The 16,210-nt window shown below is 47.3% G+C and overlaps 1 protein-coding gene across 2 annotated transcripts in view; it reads right to left on the reverse strand.

Annotated features, from left to right (window-relative positions):
- XPO6 (exportin 6) overlaps positions 1-16,210 on the reverse strand; it is a 108,889-nt gene that overhangs the window by 22,167 nt on the left and 70,512 nt on the right. The window contains exons 10-13 of one of the 2 annotated variants that reach the window (XM_004586837.2): positions 10,879-10,987; positions 9,218-9,307; positions 7,490-7,559; positions 2,188-2,347 (exon numbers count right to left, since the gene is read on the reverse strand). In XM_004586837.2, coding sequence (XP_004586894.2) covers positions 2,188-2,347; positions 7,490-7,559; positions 9,218-9,307; positions 10,879-10,987 — 429 coding nt within the window. Of the gene's footprint in view, positions 1-2,187; positions 2,348-7,489; positions 7,560-9,217; positions 9,311-10,878; positions 10,988-16,210 lie in introns of both variants that reach the window. The other variant, XM_004586836.2, reaches the window with a different exon arrangement.

Here is a 16,210-nt window from a genome sequence, read left to right on the forward strand (position 1 = left end):
GTGCAGGGTCCCAAGGCCATCCTCCACTGCTTTCCCAGGCCACAAACAGGGAGCTGGATGGAAAGTGGGGCTGCCGGGATACGAACTGCTGCTCCATATGGGATCCTGGCACGTTCAAGGTAAGGACTTTAGCCACTAAGCTATCATGCTGGGCCCAACTCATACTATTTATTCCATTTTCCATAAACTTCCTGAAGTATCTTTGTTTGGTGACAGTATTCCTTCTATAATATGTGGAACATTCCAAGATTTGGGGGGAAAATGGTGGGATGGGTATCGGCATAGCAAGTTAAGATGCCACTTGGGACAGCTGCATCTTATATCACAATGCCTGGTTCCAGTCCCAGCTGCTCCACTCTCAGTACAGCCTCCTGTTAATGCACTCAGGAGGCAGTGGGTGATGGTTCAAGTATTTTGGCCCCAGCCACCAGCAGTTATAAAGAAAGAACGAGAAGTCAGCACCTCTGAAAAGGGATGACACTATGACAGGAGCTCCTCTCTGAAATGAGGAGAAAACACGATTTTGTTCCAAACAGAAATACTACAGATTGAGGATGGTATTGTGGCACAGCAAGTTAAGTTACTGGCTGCAACACCAGCATCCTGCATGAGCACAGGTTCAAGTCTGGACTACTCCACTTCTGATCCAGCTCTCTGCTGACACATCAGAAAAAGCTGCAGAAGATGGTCCAAGCATTTGGGATCCTGCCGTCTGATCCGGCAGAGTTCCAGGGTCTTGGCTTCAGCCTTGTTCAGCCCTGGCTCTTACAGCCATCTGGGGAGTGAACCAATGAATGCAGTATCTGTCTCTCACTCTATTCATTAGTTTGCTTTTCAAATCAATCAATCAATCAATCAATCAATCAATCTTGGGCGGGATCACAGATCACTCGGGGTTGGGGAGCTTTCAGAAAAGCAAACAAAAAAGAGGGAGTTAAAAAGAAAGCCAAGGGCCCAGCACAGTAGCCTAGTGGCTAAAGTCCTCATTTTGCATGCATTAGGATCCCATATGGGTGCCGGTTCTAATCCTGGCAGCTCCTCTTCCCATCCAGCTCCATGCTTGTGGTCTGGGAAAGCAGTCGAGGACAGTCCAAAACCTGGGGACCCTGCACCCGCGTGGGAGACCCAGAAGAAACTCCTGGCTTTGGATTGGCTCAGCTCTGGCCGTTGTGGCCACTTGGGTGGTGAACCAGTGCATGGAGGATCTCTGTAAATCTGACTTTCCAATAGAAATAAATAAATCTTAAAAAAGAAGAGAAATGAAAAGAAAAAGGTTATTATAAAGTTCTAGCAAATCATGGAGATAATCAGGAATGAAAACAGCTACAATGTTTCTGTGTTAAGCAGTCTTAATATTAGGTTTACATAATGATATAAAATATTACATAACCTCTGGGGGAAAACACTGCTAATGGGCAGTGAAGACCATGCAGTCATAGCAAGAGCCTTTTCTTTTTTCATTTTTTTTTTTAAGATTTATTTATCTTATTGGAAAGGCAGATGTACAGAGAGGAGAGACAGAGAGGAAGATCTTCCATCCTATGATTCACTCCCCAAGTGTCTGCAACGGCCGGTGCTGTGCTGATCCGAAACCAGAAGCCAGGAACTTTCCTTCCGGGTCTCCCACATGGGTGCAGGGTCCCAAGATTTTGGGCCGTCCTTGACTGCTTTCCCAGGTCACAAGCAGGGAGCTGTATGGGAAGTGAAGCTGCCGGGATTAGAACCGGCACCCATGTGGGATCCCGGGGTGTTCAAGGCAAGGACCTTAACCATTATGCTATTGCACCGGGCCCACAAGAACCTTTTCTTACACTTCACTCCAAATGAAGACAAAACAGCAAGTCGCAGGCCTGCCGCAATAGTGAATGTGTGAATGAAGGTCATTTAAGCTTTTTTTTCCCCCAAAAAAATTTTGTGCAGTTTTTTTCATAATATGCCATTTCCATGAACTCTTAAAGATTCCCATGTGCACAGATTACAAAAATCTTTGCCTCAAAATATGCATCTTTTAATTCCATTTCTAAGGAATTTTTTGAAGGATCTCATGAGGTACGATGAGATGTGCAGAAGCGCTTTCGACCACTGCCTGATTGCCAGCTGCCTTCACCGTTACCTGGAATGTGGCACACAGAAGCAGCAGCAGAGCCACGAGGAAGGAATGGCCCTGGCCCACAGCTGCCAGCCTACCTCTCCACGACCGTGAGGGCATCGTTGAACCTCGCAGCAAACACGTCCCCAATGAAGTACTCTGCCAGGCGGCCCGCAGCCTGCAGCAGGGAGCTCAGGTCTCGGAGGGAGCAGTGCAGCCGCCGGCAGTCATTCTCAGCCGTGATGTTCAGCCTGGGACCTGGAACAGAACACCTCAGTTTTTCACAGGAAGCACACACTTTAGTAGTTCAACATGACGCCTTGCCTGGACAAGCTTCGCGTGGCAGCCAAACCAACTGTTGGGCAGCAGACCTCTGAGTGCTTCCCAGGACTCAGCAGGAAAACCGGGTGCAGCTTCCACCCTATGTCAGCACCCCCACCCCAACTCTGGGAGGTCCCATGACTGGGCAGAGACAGACATCAGGCTGTGCTAATCTGGACCAAGGGTCTCATCTCTTGATCCTGTAAGGCATGGACCTAAGGAGGACCAGGAACCTGTCCAACATGGGTCCTGTTCTCTGGGGCAGAGCAGATAGTCCAAGCTAAGGCCGCAGGATTCCAAACCTGCTGTCATTCGCACGCGGCCCAGTCTTCAGAGGGAATCTGTGGGCTCCCAGGAGGACGGGCCCGGCCAAGGTCAGAGCACTGCCCCCAGAAGGGCTGTATGCCATTAAGGACACAAAGCCAGCATGCAGAAGACGCCGACCTCTGGCTCTGTGCCTCCTCAGGCAATTCTCTCTCCCACTGTCCTCCTCTTTCCAATTGGGTGAAATGCTAGTAACCTTACTATTGTAAGGGTGAAGATGTGTTCAAGAGCCTGTAAACTGAGTTTCTGGTGACCACGAACACCACAAAGCTGGTGACACCTACAACTGCAGGACTGACTCAATGGCGATGCAACATCACCTGAGTAAAGCAGAGGTCCAGAAGCTGGAAAAGGGCATCCTCAAGTTCAGGCACTTCCTGGCACCGGATACTTCCTCTCCTCACCACTGCTTATGGCAGACAGAGGGCAGGGAGGGCAGGGCTCTGGCCCTGGGCGTTCGCAGCCCTTCAGCTCCCTCAGTGCACTCCTCATCTGCTCTCTCAGCACCACTTCCCTCCGTACCCTCTGCTGGGACGCCAGGGCCTCCTCACCGGTCAGCACCACTTCCCTCCGTACCCTCTGCTGGGACGCCAGGGCCTCCTCACCGGTCAGCACCACTTCCCTCCGTACCCTCTGCTGGGACGCCAGGGCCTCCTCACCGGTCAGCACCACTTCCCTCCGTACCCTCTGCTGGGACGCCAGGGCCTCCTCACCGGTCAGCACCACTTCCCTCCGTACCCTCTGCTGGGACGCCAGGGCCTCCTCACCGGTCAGCACCAATTCCCCTCTCTTGGGGATGCACAACCACCTTCTCAGAACTCAGACTAAGCACACAGCTCCTTCCAACAAGGAGTCCCATGCCCCTCACTCCTGCTCAGGGTGAACGGCCAGACTGCCCGGTCTCCACAGTGCAGGTCATGTCCTTGCTTCCCTCCAATGTTCCAGTCCAACAGTGGGGTCCACAGAAGGATCAGCCGATAGTCACTGTGCGGAGCCTCTAAAACATGCAGCTTCTCTGCAACCAAATCTCGGGGCTCAGTGGGACATAAACCCTTATGAGAAAAGAACACCCTAGGATTAGGCATAGGCGTAAGGGTCCTTAAGAGGTGAGGCCGGCTCTGCTTTCCACAAGCAACACGGGAAGGCTGCCGACTCATCAGGCACAGGAGGCACTCCCTCTACCAGCCATCTCCACTTTCAGCTCCCTCTCCCATCAACCTCTGCCCTCATCACCAGTTTTCAACTTATTTGTTGTACTAAATAACTTTAATCAGGAATATCTAAACACCAGGTCTTTCAATAGTTAAAGCATGTAAGGGACTTTCTGTTTACTGTTAAAAAAATAAAACTAGGGCCCAGTACCATAACCTAATGGCTAAATCCTATACTTGCATCCTCTGGGTCCCATATGAGCACCAGTTCATATCCCAGCTGGTCCACTGGGAAAACAGTATGGCCAGGGAAAACAGTAGAGGACGGCCCAAAGCCCTGGGATCCTGCACCCACATGGGAGACCCAGAAGAAGCTCCTGGCTTCAGATCAGCTTAGTTCCAGTCATTGTGGCCACTTAGGGAGTGCAGCCTTTCCAATAAAAAAAATAAATCTTTAACATATATACATATATATGTGTGTGTGTATATATACATATAAAATAAAACTAAACCATCACCCCAAATTCAGTCTCCACTTCAGTATGGTCCCTAACAGTTACCAGAAAGCTTAAAACTTCCCGGATTGAGCATTCTCTACCACTTGGCAGGTCTTCAGCCTCTTCCTGGACACCTCAACTGCATGCTACGCAACTCATTGCCTCTAGAGGGAGCCCTCCGCTTTGACATAACATGATGGCAAACACCAGGCAAACCTGTTTTTTCATGGTCCCCACCCTATTCCTTGACCACAACACAAAAACAAGCCAAAGTCCAATGCTTCATGGCAGTCACAGAGTGACGACAGGGGTGACATTCTTCCAAAGCTCTTCTGAGTTACCTGCAGCCTGGATCCTTATCATATCCCCCTTCAAGTTTCCTCATCAAAGTCCATTTAGCAAAGTGCAGCAGGTGGAACAGGAAGCAGCCCGAGGGCCTACATCCACCTTCCTTACCAGACAAACCACGTGGAACACTGGTACCTGACTATTTCTCATTTAACCAAACTGCATCCTACACAACTCAATGACATACAGAGGTGCCAGCTAACGGTCATGTTCATGAAAACTTCAGCTAGTTCTTTCCTATACAGGCAACAAGCACCCCAAAACAAATCCCTGTCTACCTCCAGCCTACAGACCTAACCATTATCACCAAAAAAATCACACTGGGAACCAACTGAATGGAGGAATGAAGAGCTGTTTAGATCAACGCACATGTTCTATTTGGCCAAGACTTGGGTCACCCCCTCTGGCTCCACCAAAAGTCACAGATCATCTGCCAAGCAGAACCTTCAGATCAGAGCATGACAATACAAAGCTTTAGCAGGTAAAATGTCACGGCCACAGGGAAGTTCCATCCTCTGTCCTTAAAGCTGTCTGGATAGGCCCTGAGCCACATCCAAAGAACAGATCCCTAGCATACCATTCCCTAGAGAAAAGAGAAGTCATACCATTAGGCATAATTCAGTCTTCTTGTGGAGGCAGGGGAGGGGCTGTGAGAGGCGCACCACAATGGGGCACACCACAGTAACATGACCCACTTCATCTTGGTCTAGTGAGCAAGCAGAAGCAACACTAGCAAAAGTAAAGAGCCTTAAGCAGCAAGCAGGGCCTTCTCAATTTGCAATATGCTAACTAAAGAGGGGGCTTCTAGCTAGGCTGAGGAACAATGCTTTGTGGGTCTTGCTGCTGGCCCAAAATGCACATCCAACTGTCACGAAACATCACAGCAGTAGGAGATGGTAAGAACTATGACTGACTCCTCTCCACACACAGGTTCCTAGGGAGACCCCTGTGATTTCAGGGCTGGGCTAGAACAGAGACGCAAACTAAAGGAGGGCCTGGAAGCTATGGACCAAAGGCCACAGGTTTCTCCTGAGAGGTCCCAACGCTGGCCAATATAGCATGGAAGTCATGTGAGAGGGCAAATGACCATGGGAACCACGGAACAAACTGTATTGGTTCATTCTTTTTTTAATAGCCTTTGCACTGGAAACTTGGCTGTTGAGCCAAGGGACGTGGCAGAATGCTTCGTCATGGATAAGAGGCGAAGTGAGCGTTTCTCTGGCCTGAGAGGCTTTTGCCACAGGAGTGCACAGCAAGGACCAGGGCTGTGGCTGTGATTTCTAAGTGATCTGCAAGAGCGGGCACTCCGTGAAATGGCCAGTTAATGGGCTTCCGTGATGGCAGGTACACGCCGTTTGGTTTAGAGAAAAATACAACAGTCCTGCCAGGAACAGCCCCTGAGTTGTCAGTCACTCCCCAGAAAAACAACTTCAGATGCGCTCAAGATTTTCTCACAACAGACTCCACACAACACTCAACTGTCTGGACGAGAAACCCAGGAGCCCTTTTTTAAATAGATAAGGAACACATTTAGGATCCTGAATATAATCTAATTTGAATAGTAGTAGTCTTGAGGGAAAGACCACCTGGTCAAAACTATTTCCAGCAACAAATTTTAGAAACATGCACAGCATGTTGTACCCAAACAACGTTCAGCAGTGTTGACATGTATTTTACAGGCATGTCTGTGTTGAAAATGCCTTTTCAAAACTGTGCACGCTGCTGCTGCTGCTCTGACCGTGTTTCCAAAGCCAGAGCCTGCACTTGGGAGGTGCCAAGTCCCGTCACCCTCCTGGGGCCATGGGATTAGTTAGGAACTAACGCAGTCATGGAAACAAGCCATCCAGGCTGCCAAAAAAGGGCCACCTCAGCAAGAAAGGGCCTGTCGTAGAGGTGCATTATACACAACAAGCTCTGACAACAGCTACACAACAGAGGGACTCCTGCAGGGGGCATGCCATGGAGAGCATCAGTGTAAGGCAGCTCAGGGCAGACAGCAGGCCAGGGAGGGCTTGTGGGTATTTTCACCCGGCAAAATGAAATGTCAGTTAATTCAACTCCTTCTCGATGCCCATCAAACATCATCTTGGGACTACTACTCACAAGCTACGTGAATATCAATCTCATCAGCTGTGAAACACAGAGTAGCTAAGAGTACTTAACCCCTCACCGGGCAGCTGACACACTTCAACAAGCAAAGCAGCACAGCCCCCAGTACACAGTGAGTTATCAACAGCAACAACAACAAAACCCAAACATGCTAATCCCACACCGAAGCAGCGAGGCCTGTGAGCCAGAGCCAGAGTCTTCCCAGCCAGCTCCACTCACAGCAAGGAAGCTGGGGCCACTGGTGACCAGTGCACACCATACAGCTTGGCCTGTCAGGGAGGGGGGTGCTCCCAGCAGTGCAGACAAGCCCAAGGTGTCTGTCTTCATTGCAGACCTGCTGCCTTGAAGGACATGAAGAAATAGCGCAGGACTTTGCAAGTCTTACCTCTATGCTCCAAACCAGTTTCTTTCCCAAGCACTGCTGGGAATGTCATTATGACCTCATCTTTTACCTGCCCCACAGCCTAGCAGGAGTACTCATGTTTTTTTCCTTGTTTAGGAGGGGAGGGATTCTGCGTGGGGTTGGGGAAAGAGATTGCAGGGAGAATCATATTCTAACATCAAGATGGAAGGAATTAGCATCAGTTCAATTGTTTATCAGTATCATTATTATTGTGTTTGATGAAATTAGAAAATAGAATCCAGTTTACCTGACCCTGAAGTTACTATAAACTGCTGTAATCCCAAGTAGACTTCTAAATTGTCCTGAAGAACTGGGAACTGAAAACAAAGAAACAAGAGTGTTTTTTTACAAATCACAAATTCAAGTTTTAAGAGCATTCTAACATGACAACATCAAAGCACCTGTGCAAGAAAGGCACTATCAACAACTGTTTTCCCGGAACCTTGATTTTCAGCCAGGGGAAGTGATTCCCCTTCAGGGCCCCAACAGTTTCCACAATGTTTAAAGAGATTTATTTAAAAAGCAGAATAATGGTGGGGGTGGGGAGAGGGGAGGGCGGGACACACATCTTCCATGGGCAGGTTCACTATCCAAATGGTTGCAACTGTTGGAGCTTGGCCAAACCAAAGCCAAGCTCCTAGAACTCCACCCAGTCTCCCACATGGGTGGCAGGGAGCCAATTACTTGAGCCATCCTCCTCTGCTTTCTCAAACTCATTACCAGGGGGCTGGATCGGGAGCAGAGCAGCCAGGACTCTAACCAACATTCCAACATGGGACTTAGCCAGCGGCACACCAACACCAGCCCCAATTTCTACAATTTAGATCACCAATTTACATACAGAATAAAAAATAAAATTCTACCAGTTTGATACTTTTTTTCTGAAAGGTAGCAAGACAGAGATCTCTTATTTGTGGGTTCGCTCCCCAAGAAGCCCACAAAACCTAGGAGCCAGGAACTCCACCCAAATCACCCATGTGAATGGTCACGGATCCAAGCACTTGGGCCGTCACCTGCTACCTCCCAGAGTGTGCAATAGCAGGAAGCTGGGATGGAGAGCCGAGCTAGGACGCAGACCCAGGCACTCTGATATGGGATCTGGGCAACCCAAGCAGTGGTTTAACCACTGTGCCAAACCTACGACTTTTTTAAAAGCAAAGAATATTGGGATGTTGACTCTTACGTTCCCACTAGAGAACAAGTCCTTATGTGATCTACAGCTTTTAAGACTTGACCATAATCAATCTGAGGCCCTACCACTGAAAGAAATCTTAGACATGTCCTATTAGCATGTATGACAGACCTCTAACTGGAAGTCCATTTCTCCAGCTAGTGTAGCAGACAAGACTACGTAAGCCAAGCTCCATCTTTCTAAAGCTGTTGTACTTACCACATTAAGATAAAAACAAAACGAACACAACAGGCCTCTAATGAGGCCAGGTGGCAAAGTACAATGGTGCTTTCCACCTGAGAAAACACAAAATATACCTAGACTGTTCAGTACCAAAGCTGACACAACAAGCTCTCTGTCCTTCGAGGACAAATGAATTAAATGACATCTCTCCCAAAAATGAGCACCACTCAGAGAATGATGAAGATTCCAGCACAAAAAATATGAAGAGAGAGCCAGCAATTTACCAAGAAAGAGCTCTGAAGAGGCGAGCTTTGTAGCTATCTCACTTATATAAATATCTCCATGTCTGGCCACCTCTGAGCTACTGAGGAAGGCGTTAAGGTACTGCAAAACTTTCTGTTCCAGCCAAGACCAAACAGCTTCCAAACAACTTAAAATATTTTGTGAAGATGTTAATATATGTTTAGTTTGAGAGTCAACTATGGTAATTACTTTTCCTGGCTTAAATAAAACGAGGGGGGTATAGATATAAAGAGAAGGAGGTGCATGGGGGAGAGCCACAGTCGTGGCACATAAACAAGCAAAAAAACAGAGGCTCCATGCAGCTTCCAAGAGAGTTACCAGTGTGGAGAAGGCGTGCGTGGGTAAGAGCTCCATCACTTTGGCCACAACCTCCAAGCTCTGGCGCAAGTACCGCTGCCACTCCGTCTGCTGCTGTGGGGACACACAAAGCAGTCAGCTTGCCCCAAGAGGCAGGATCTACTCACCTCCCCTGCCTATCTCTGCTGCCTCAAGTCCGCTCTCCCATACCACATTCTGAAGGAATGTAAACTGATGGAACCACGTTATTTGCCACCGCCAAAGAACTAAATCAGAATTTTTTTTTTTAATTCAGTGAATTAAATACATAAAACTATTTCTTCAGAAAGTACATGGTCCACACAGAAAAACTCATTTTCCTTGCTCTCTTCCTCTCCCGGCCCACACTAGGATCACAGAAATTTGGAGACGAAAAAAAAAAAAAATCATTTGTGAAATATCTGGGTCCCTTGGGGAACTACCTCACCCATCACCTTAGACCATTATGGTGCTCCTGGACATACAAGAGCACTTCCAATTGCTCACAGGGAACAGAATAAAAAAGATGAATTTACTTTTGTGGAAAAAGAATTCAAAATCCATGCTAATAAGGCGTCTTTAAAATGTTCATAGGAAAAAAAAAAACACTATAAAAGTGCATGGAATTCAAATTTTTCAAAAAACTAAAATAAACCAACTTTTTAAGTACTGACTGGACTTTTTTCCATGACCAGCAGCAGCCTCCTCCAGACAGAAATCCAGACTCTACGGCCTGCCCTACCACCACCGCCCACCTCCCAAGGGTGACCCCAAGCACCTAAGAGCAAGCTACTCCAGTGAATCTTAACAGCCTAACAGCTTAAAACATGCTGCCTAAATTATAAAGTTACTAAGAAAGGAAACACACTTTAACAACCACCTACTATGTCTCATGCCCACAGGCAAGTGTTTCCAGATGTGCCACCTAAGGTAGCTGACGACACCAGGAAGTCATGTCATTCCCCTTTCCCGCACATGAGGAAATCAGGAACTGAGAAACTCAATACCCAGGTCTCCACCTCCTCTTTGCTTGAGGCCACAGAGATTCAAATCCAGGGCATCTGGTTCCCCAACACAGCTCTTTCCAATCCAAACAGGGCTACCCCCAAGGTCTTGGCCACGCCACAGTCACTCTCATTTTGAGAACAACAAGAGTTACTTGAAAAATTTTAAGTGCCTGGTGGTTAAGAAAAAAAAAACACTGAAGCCATGTCCTTAAAAAATATTTTCTTCATCAGTGCTGGGCATGCCAGCATCAATAAATGCAAGACTGATCTTTAAGCATCTGAGCTCACAAAATACACTCAAAACAGACTTCCTTTTACAGTGACTGTGTAACTTCAGCAGTACTTTATTCCCAGCGGTACCCAGCTAGTCCAGGGCAGGCAGCAAGGAAGAGAATTAGAAAGGATGTGGAGTTCTCACTAAACCCTAACCACTGTTCACTCCTCTCCTCACATTCTAATCCACATAGGTACAAATGCCTATAAAACATTTTTTACAGTGAATGAGCCCACGAGCTGTAAGATATATTTTTCTTTTTTAAATAAAGCCAAATGAATGACTCAGATCCTAGGTCTGAGTTCTCTAAAGCAGGGGTCCCAGGTTCAGGTCCACAGCACAATGCAGCCATGAGAAGGGATCAGTGGGGGTGCGTGGCTTACGTCATCATCCAGCGTCTCATCGTCCAGCTCCTCCAGCTGGGCCTGGTTGTATCTGAACTGGATCCGATTCAACACCTCTGTGAGCAGGAGGACGAGGGCGTCTTCGTACCTGAGTGGCAGAGGGAGAGTGAACATCAGGTGAAAGAAAGCTTTGCCAGGATTCTCCAAAGGGAAGGGTGCTCATGTTGGAAGGGTGTGTGCCAGGAGCATACACATGCCCAATGCTCAGCAAGCGTGTGTGGCAGAAGAGCAGCAGCCTGGTGTCTACTGAATGCAGCTGTGTCCCAGGCAACACGCACCCTTGTACAGATAGACCCCTGCATGCTATAGAGCATCCTTCTTTGTCTTTGTCCATTTGCCTGGGTTTAACACAACTACTCCTGCACCCCTTCAGTTACTGTTGGTATGGAGTAGCTTTTTCCATCCTTTACCTTCAACCTACTTCTCAATCTAAAGTGAGTCCCTTAGGTAGCTGGGTCACAGCTTTGTTCTTCGCTTTCACTATGTCTCACACTCCTCAATTCCTCCAGTACTGCTTTCTTATGAGCCAAGGTATTTTCTGCTGTAGCATTTTAAATCCCTAATCATTTCTTCTACTCTATAGGCTTGAGTTATTTTCTCAGTGGTTGTCCTGAAGATTATGGACACTGTAAATAAACATCAATGCAAGGATTTAATGCTTTTGACAGCTGTGAGAGGCAGGTGGTATTATCAATATTTTTCTGAAGAGAAAACCACAGTTAACAGAAGTTGAATTACCCACAGTCCCAAAGCTGACCGACCTGTTTACAGGGCTCCCCAACTCAAAATCTCACATACTCCCTGCATGTAAATCATCAAAAGGGCTTTTCGTCTGCTCTCCTCAATCTCCAAAGACTTAGAAAGCAGAAAAAGAAATGGAAAGAGCTCGGGGAATTCTTACCCTTTGATCTGTAACAAAGGTAACTTCTTAAACAAATATTCAGAAACCTAAAAAATGTCCATCACTCACACTGAGAACCTAACTCAGAAGTAAGCAAGCCACAGGGCAACCGTTACTTCAGGGGCCAACAAATCATTCACTTTCATTAACACTTGCCTGTCCTGATAGCCTTCGTCAACCAGGACGAGGGATGGAGACCAGAGGGGCAGAGGAGGGGTGAAGGGGCTTCGCTCTCCCTGTGGGTTTGCTGCCCTAGCAGTGCCGCCTGACAGCAGGAGCTGGCTCCAGTGCCAGTCACATTTCACACTCCCAGAGCCAGCCTCCTGTGGACAGCCAGGGGCATGAGCAGCTGAGCGGCTCCCTCTCCTCCAAGGAAAGGGTCCTTATTCCACAGGCTCTTCAGCACTCCGAGGCTGTGGAGTAGGCCTCTCCTCCCAGAGCTGAATCCTAGCTACATGGGTTGTGGTTCCGACCCTCTGGATTCTGTACCCCTCTCATCTTAAGGGTATAAGGGTGGAGTTGTTTCCCATAATTATCATCTGTCTTAGCGCAATGCTGCCTTTCTAAAACCTAGCTGGTCCATTCCTATATTGGATTGTCCATTAAAATCACTGAAGGTGGTTTCTGTTCTCCTGACATGCCATTCAAGCTGAACAACAAGGAAAAGAGCAAATGTAATCCAGGCAGTTTAAGAGTTACACACAAAGCCACTCACAGACCCTCTTGCATTGTCACCCCGCTCAGTTTGGCAGCAACAAGAGCTCATTTCGTAATTACAGATAGAGATGCTGCCCACCCACCTGACCCCCCAACAATGACTTAACAGCCTAATGAATGCCAGTCCAAGACTAGACTCGCAACTGAGGATGGCCCAAGAAAGAATGCTGGCAAGGAAAATAATTTACAAAAAAAAAAAAAAAGTGACATCTGTGGGGAACATCACATCACCACACAGACAAAATCCCACTTCAGTAGACATCACAGAAAGGTAAAATCCACTACATGGGCCTAGAGGTTATATCTACCATTTGCTAAAACATTTTAAACGCAATACAAGTTTCAAGCTATACAATGCTATTGCAGATTTTGCTAACAAAGAAAACTGATTTCAGATCAGATGACAGACCAAAGAAGAGATGAATGCTCAGAGTCATATCAACTCTCTCGTTGAACTAAAAGGAAATTTAAAGACTTTGTATACAAAGGATAACTCTGAATTAGATAAAAAATTCTTAGTGGCAGATGGTGACACTAGCACAAATTGTCATCACTTAGAAAATGAAGCCCCACCTTAGGAACAGGCTACTTCCTACACAGAAAGCTGCCAGCCTAAGAGGATCTGGTAGGGGTTGGGAGGGCACAGCAGTATGCCATTCCAGATGCCTACCCCCTCCACACCCATTCTCATTCTCCTTTAAAGAAAACAGCACACCTGGAGGCCAGCTGGAGGAAGCACTTTCTAGCCTCATCTGCAGATTAAAGAGATCAAGAGAGGTCACGGACTTGAGTGGTGCTTCTGGGAAAAGGTCTCTGGCCCAAGCTCTCCCACTTCTCAGCCCTACTGGATTGTGGCTGTGGTACCTACAGCACCCATTACTGTGCAAAGCCAGGCATAAGGCTGGCAGGACCAACACGCGAGGATTCCAAAAGGACATGGCCCATGGTGGGGACAGCGACCACTGCTCCTCAAGATGGCAACTTTAAGAAGGTATAATTTCCAACGGCTTCAAAATTTCTGCTACAGTAACTCTCCATGAGGTTCTTCAGCTGGAAGGTATGGCGGTCTGAATGGTGCCCCTGGTCCTGCCACTGCTGCCCCTCAAACCACATCCTAGCCCTCCATGTGACAGGGCCTGCAACGAGGTAACAAAGGCTAGGTAAGGTCGTGAGGGTGGCACCCTAATCCACAAGACTGGCACCCGTATCAGGAGATATGGAGGAACTTTCTCCTCCCCACACATGCACAAAAGCAGGGTCAGGAGAGCTCTGAGCGAGAAGGCCACCCTGCAAGCCTTGGGAAGAAGGCAAAGAAACAGAATCTGCCCACACCCTGGCCTGACCTCCACGGTGGAAGGCACCTGGTCCACGGTAACAGAGATGGTGAGTGCTAAGAGAAAGAAAGCTGCAACTTCCAAGAACAAAGGGAAAGTAAGAGAACTGGCAAACACCCAAGAAAACGTTACAGACTATATCTCTCCTGAGAACTCTAAAATAAGGAGGAATGAAAGCAAAAGGCAGAACACTGGTAAGGTTTTCAAAGTGAGAGAATAGAAAAGATGGCAAAGACAACATAAAGAGGTGGGGAGAGTGGGAGGAGACCACGTGGTGGCACGTTTCTACATGACACAGAGATAAACAGTTAATATGAAAAGGCACACGTCGTATGATAACACCCAGAACAACTACTAAAAATCCTATATAGAGTTACAGCCAAACACCCAGTAGAGGCAATAGGACAAGGACAACTAAATGTGAAGACAACTAACAAAACTGATAGAACTGAAAGGAGACACACAAATTTATAACTTACACTGGGGAATGACTCACCACTCTCTCAAGTCGGAACGTATTCGACGTGTGCCTCCTTAGCCAACCTGGCCTGACATTTACAGAACACTCTCCCTAACAACAGCACAGCACTTCCACACACTTTGTTTCCTGAGTGACAATAAACAACATCCAGGGAGACAGGGACATAAAATAAATTTCTAAATCTGAATTGAAATTTAAAGTACTGAAACCATACAAATTATGCTTACAAAGCATAATAAAATCAATCTAGAAAACAATAACAAAAAGACATAAAAGGAAAAACCCTAATAACTGGAAATAAGCAATAAAGAAACGATCTCCAGAGGAATCAGAAAACATTTACAACTGAATAAACATTAGATGGAGCATATGAAGTGCAATAAAGCCAAAGCAGTACACAGAGGGGAGTTTACAGGCATTCAGCACGGTTCAGACTCTGCTCAATACACCCACACCTCATATCAGAGCTGCGCTCGAGTCCCAACTCTGTTTTCTGATTTTATTTTATGATTTACTTATTTATTTGAAAGGCACACAGAGAGAAGGAGAAACTGAAAGAAATATTCCATCTGCAGATTGACTCCCAAAATGGCAATAACAGCCGGAACTGAGTGGTAGAAAGCCAGGAGCCAGAGCTTCTTCCAGGTCTCCCACATGGGTGCAGAGGCCCAAGGACTTGAGCCACTTTCCTAGGCACAGGGACCTGGATCAGAAGTGAGGCAACCAGGGCCCAAACCAGTGCCCATATGGGATGCTGGCACGACAGGTGGAGGCTAAGCCTGCAATAGCATGTCACGGCCCCCCACCTACTCTGCTTTTGATCCCTACAGCCTGGGAAGGAGATGCTGGCTCAAGGACTTGGATCCCTGCCACCCACGTGTGAGACCTGGATTGAGTTCCAGGTTCCCAGCTTCAGCTTGGCCCCAGTCTGGCAGCAGGTGGAAGAGCGCTCCCTGCCTCTGTCTCTTGGCTTTCAAATAAAATTAAACAAACAAAACAATCTCTTGTATACACAGCAGAGATAAACCTATAGACCTCACAAGTTCTGAGAAGAAAATAAAATGACAAATGCAAAGATAACTACATAACAGATGCTCAGTAAATATACCAGGGGAGTGGATTATAAGCTTAGAAACTAAGATCCTGGTTAAAACACATGCATATCACATTAGGGTTCCTGGGTTTGATGCCCAGGGCAAGTGCCTAACCTCAACTTCCTGCTTACAGACCCTGGGAGGCAGCAGGTGACGGCAATGAGCTTCTTGCCACACTTGTGGGAAAACTGGGTTCCGCGTTTTGGTTCTGGCCCAGCTCAGGCGTTTATGGGCATGTGAGAAGTGAACTAGAGGACAGCGGCTTGTCTGTCTCTCAGCCTCAGAAATAAACAGGATGACCAAAACAAAGAAACTGAACCAAAAACAAAAGAATAAGCATGCAGGCAACAGATACAATTTCAAGGCAGGGGCCTGACACAATCGCCTAAGTGGCTGAATCCTCACTTTGCACACACCGGGATGCCATATGGGTGCTGGTTCTAATCCCAGTGGCCCCATTTCCCATCCAGCTCCCTACTTGTGGCCTGGGAAAGCAGTGCAGGATGCCCCAAGGCCTTGGGACCCTGCACCCACGTGGGAAACCCAGAAGAAGCTCCTGGCTCCTGGCTTTGGATCAGTTCAGCTCTGTCTGTTGTGGCCACTTGGGGAGTGAATCAGTGGACGGGAAGATGTTCCTCTCCGTTCTCCTCTTCTCTGCATATCTGACTTCCCAATAAAAACAAACAAATCTTAAAACATTCCAAGGCAGATAACTAAAACGGACTGAAGCATAATCCTGGATTGCTTTTTCAACTCAGTAAGATAACCAAGACCCCATTCATCA

The sequence above is a fragment of the Ochotona princeps genome, chromosome 24 (genome assembly GCF_030435755.1).
Source record: "Ochotona princeps isolate mOchPri1 chromosome 24, mOchPri1.hap1, whole genome shotgun sequence".
Taxonomy (NCBI): domain Eukaryota; kingdom Metazoa; phylum Chordata; class Mammalia; order Lagomorpha; family Ochotonidae; genus Ochotona; species Ochotona princeps.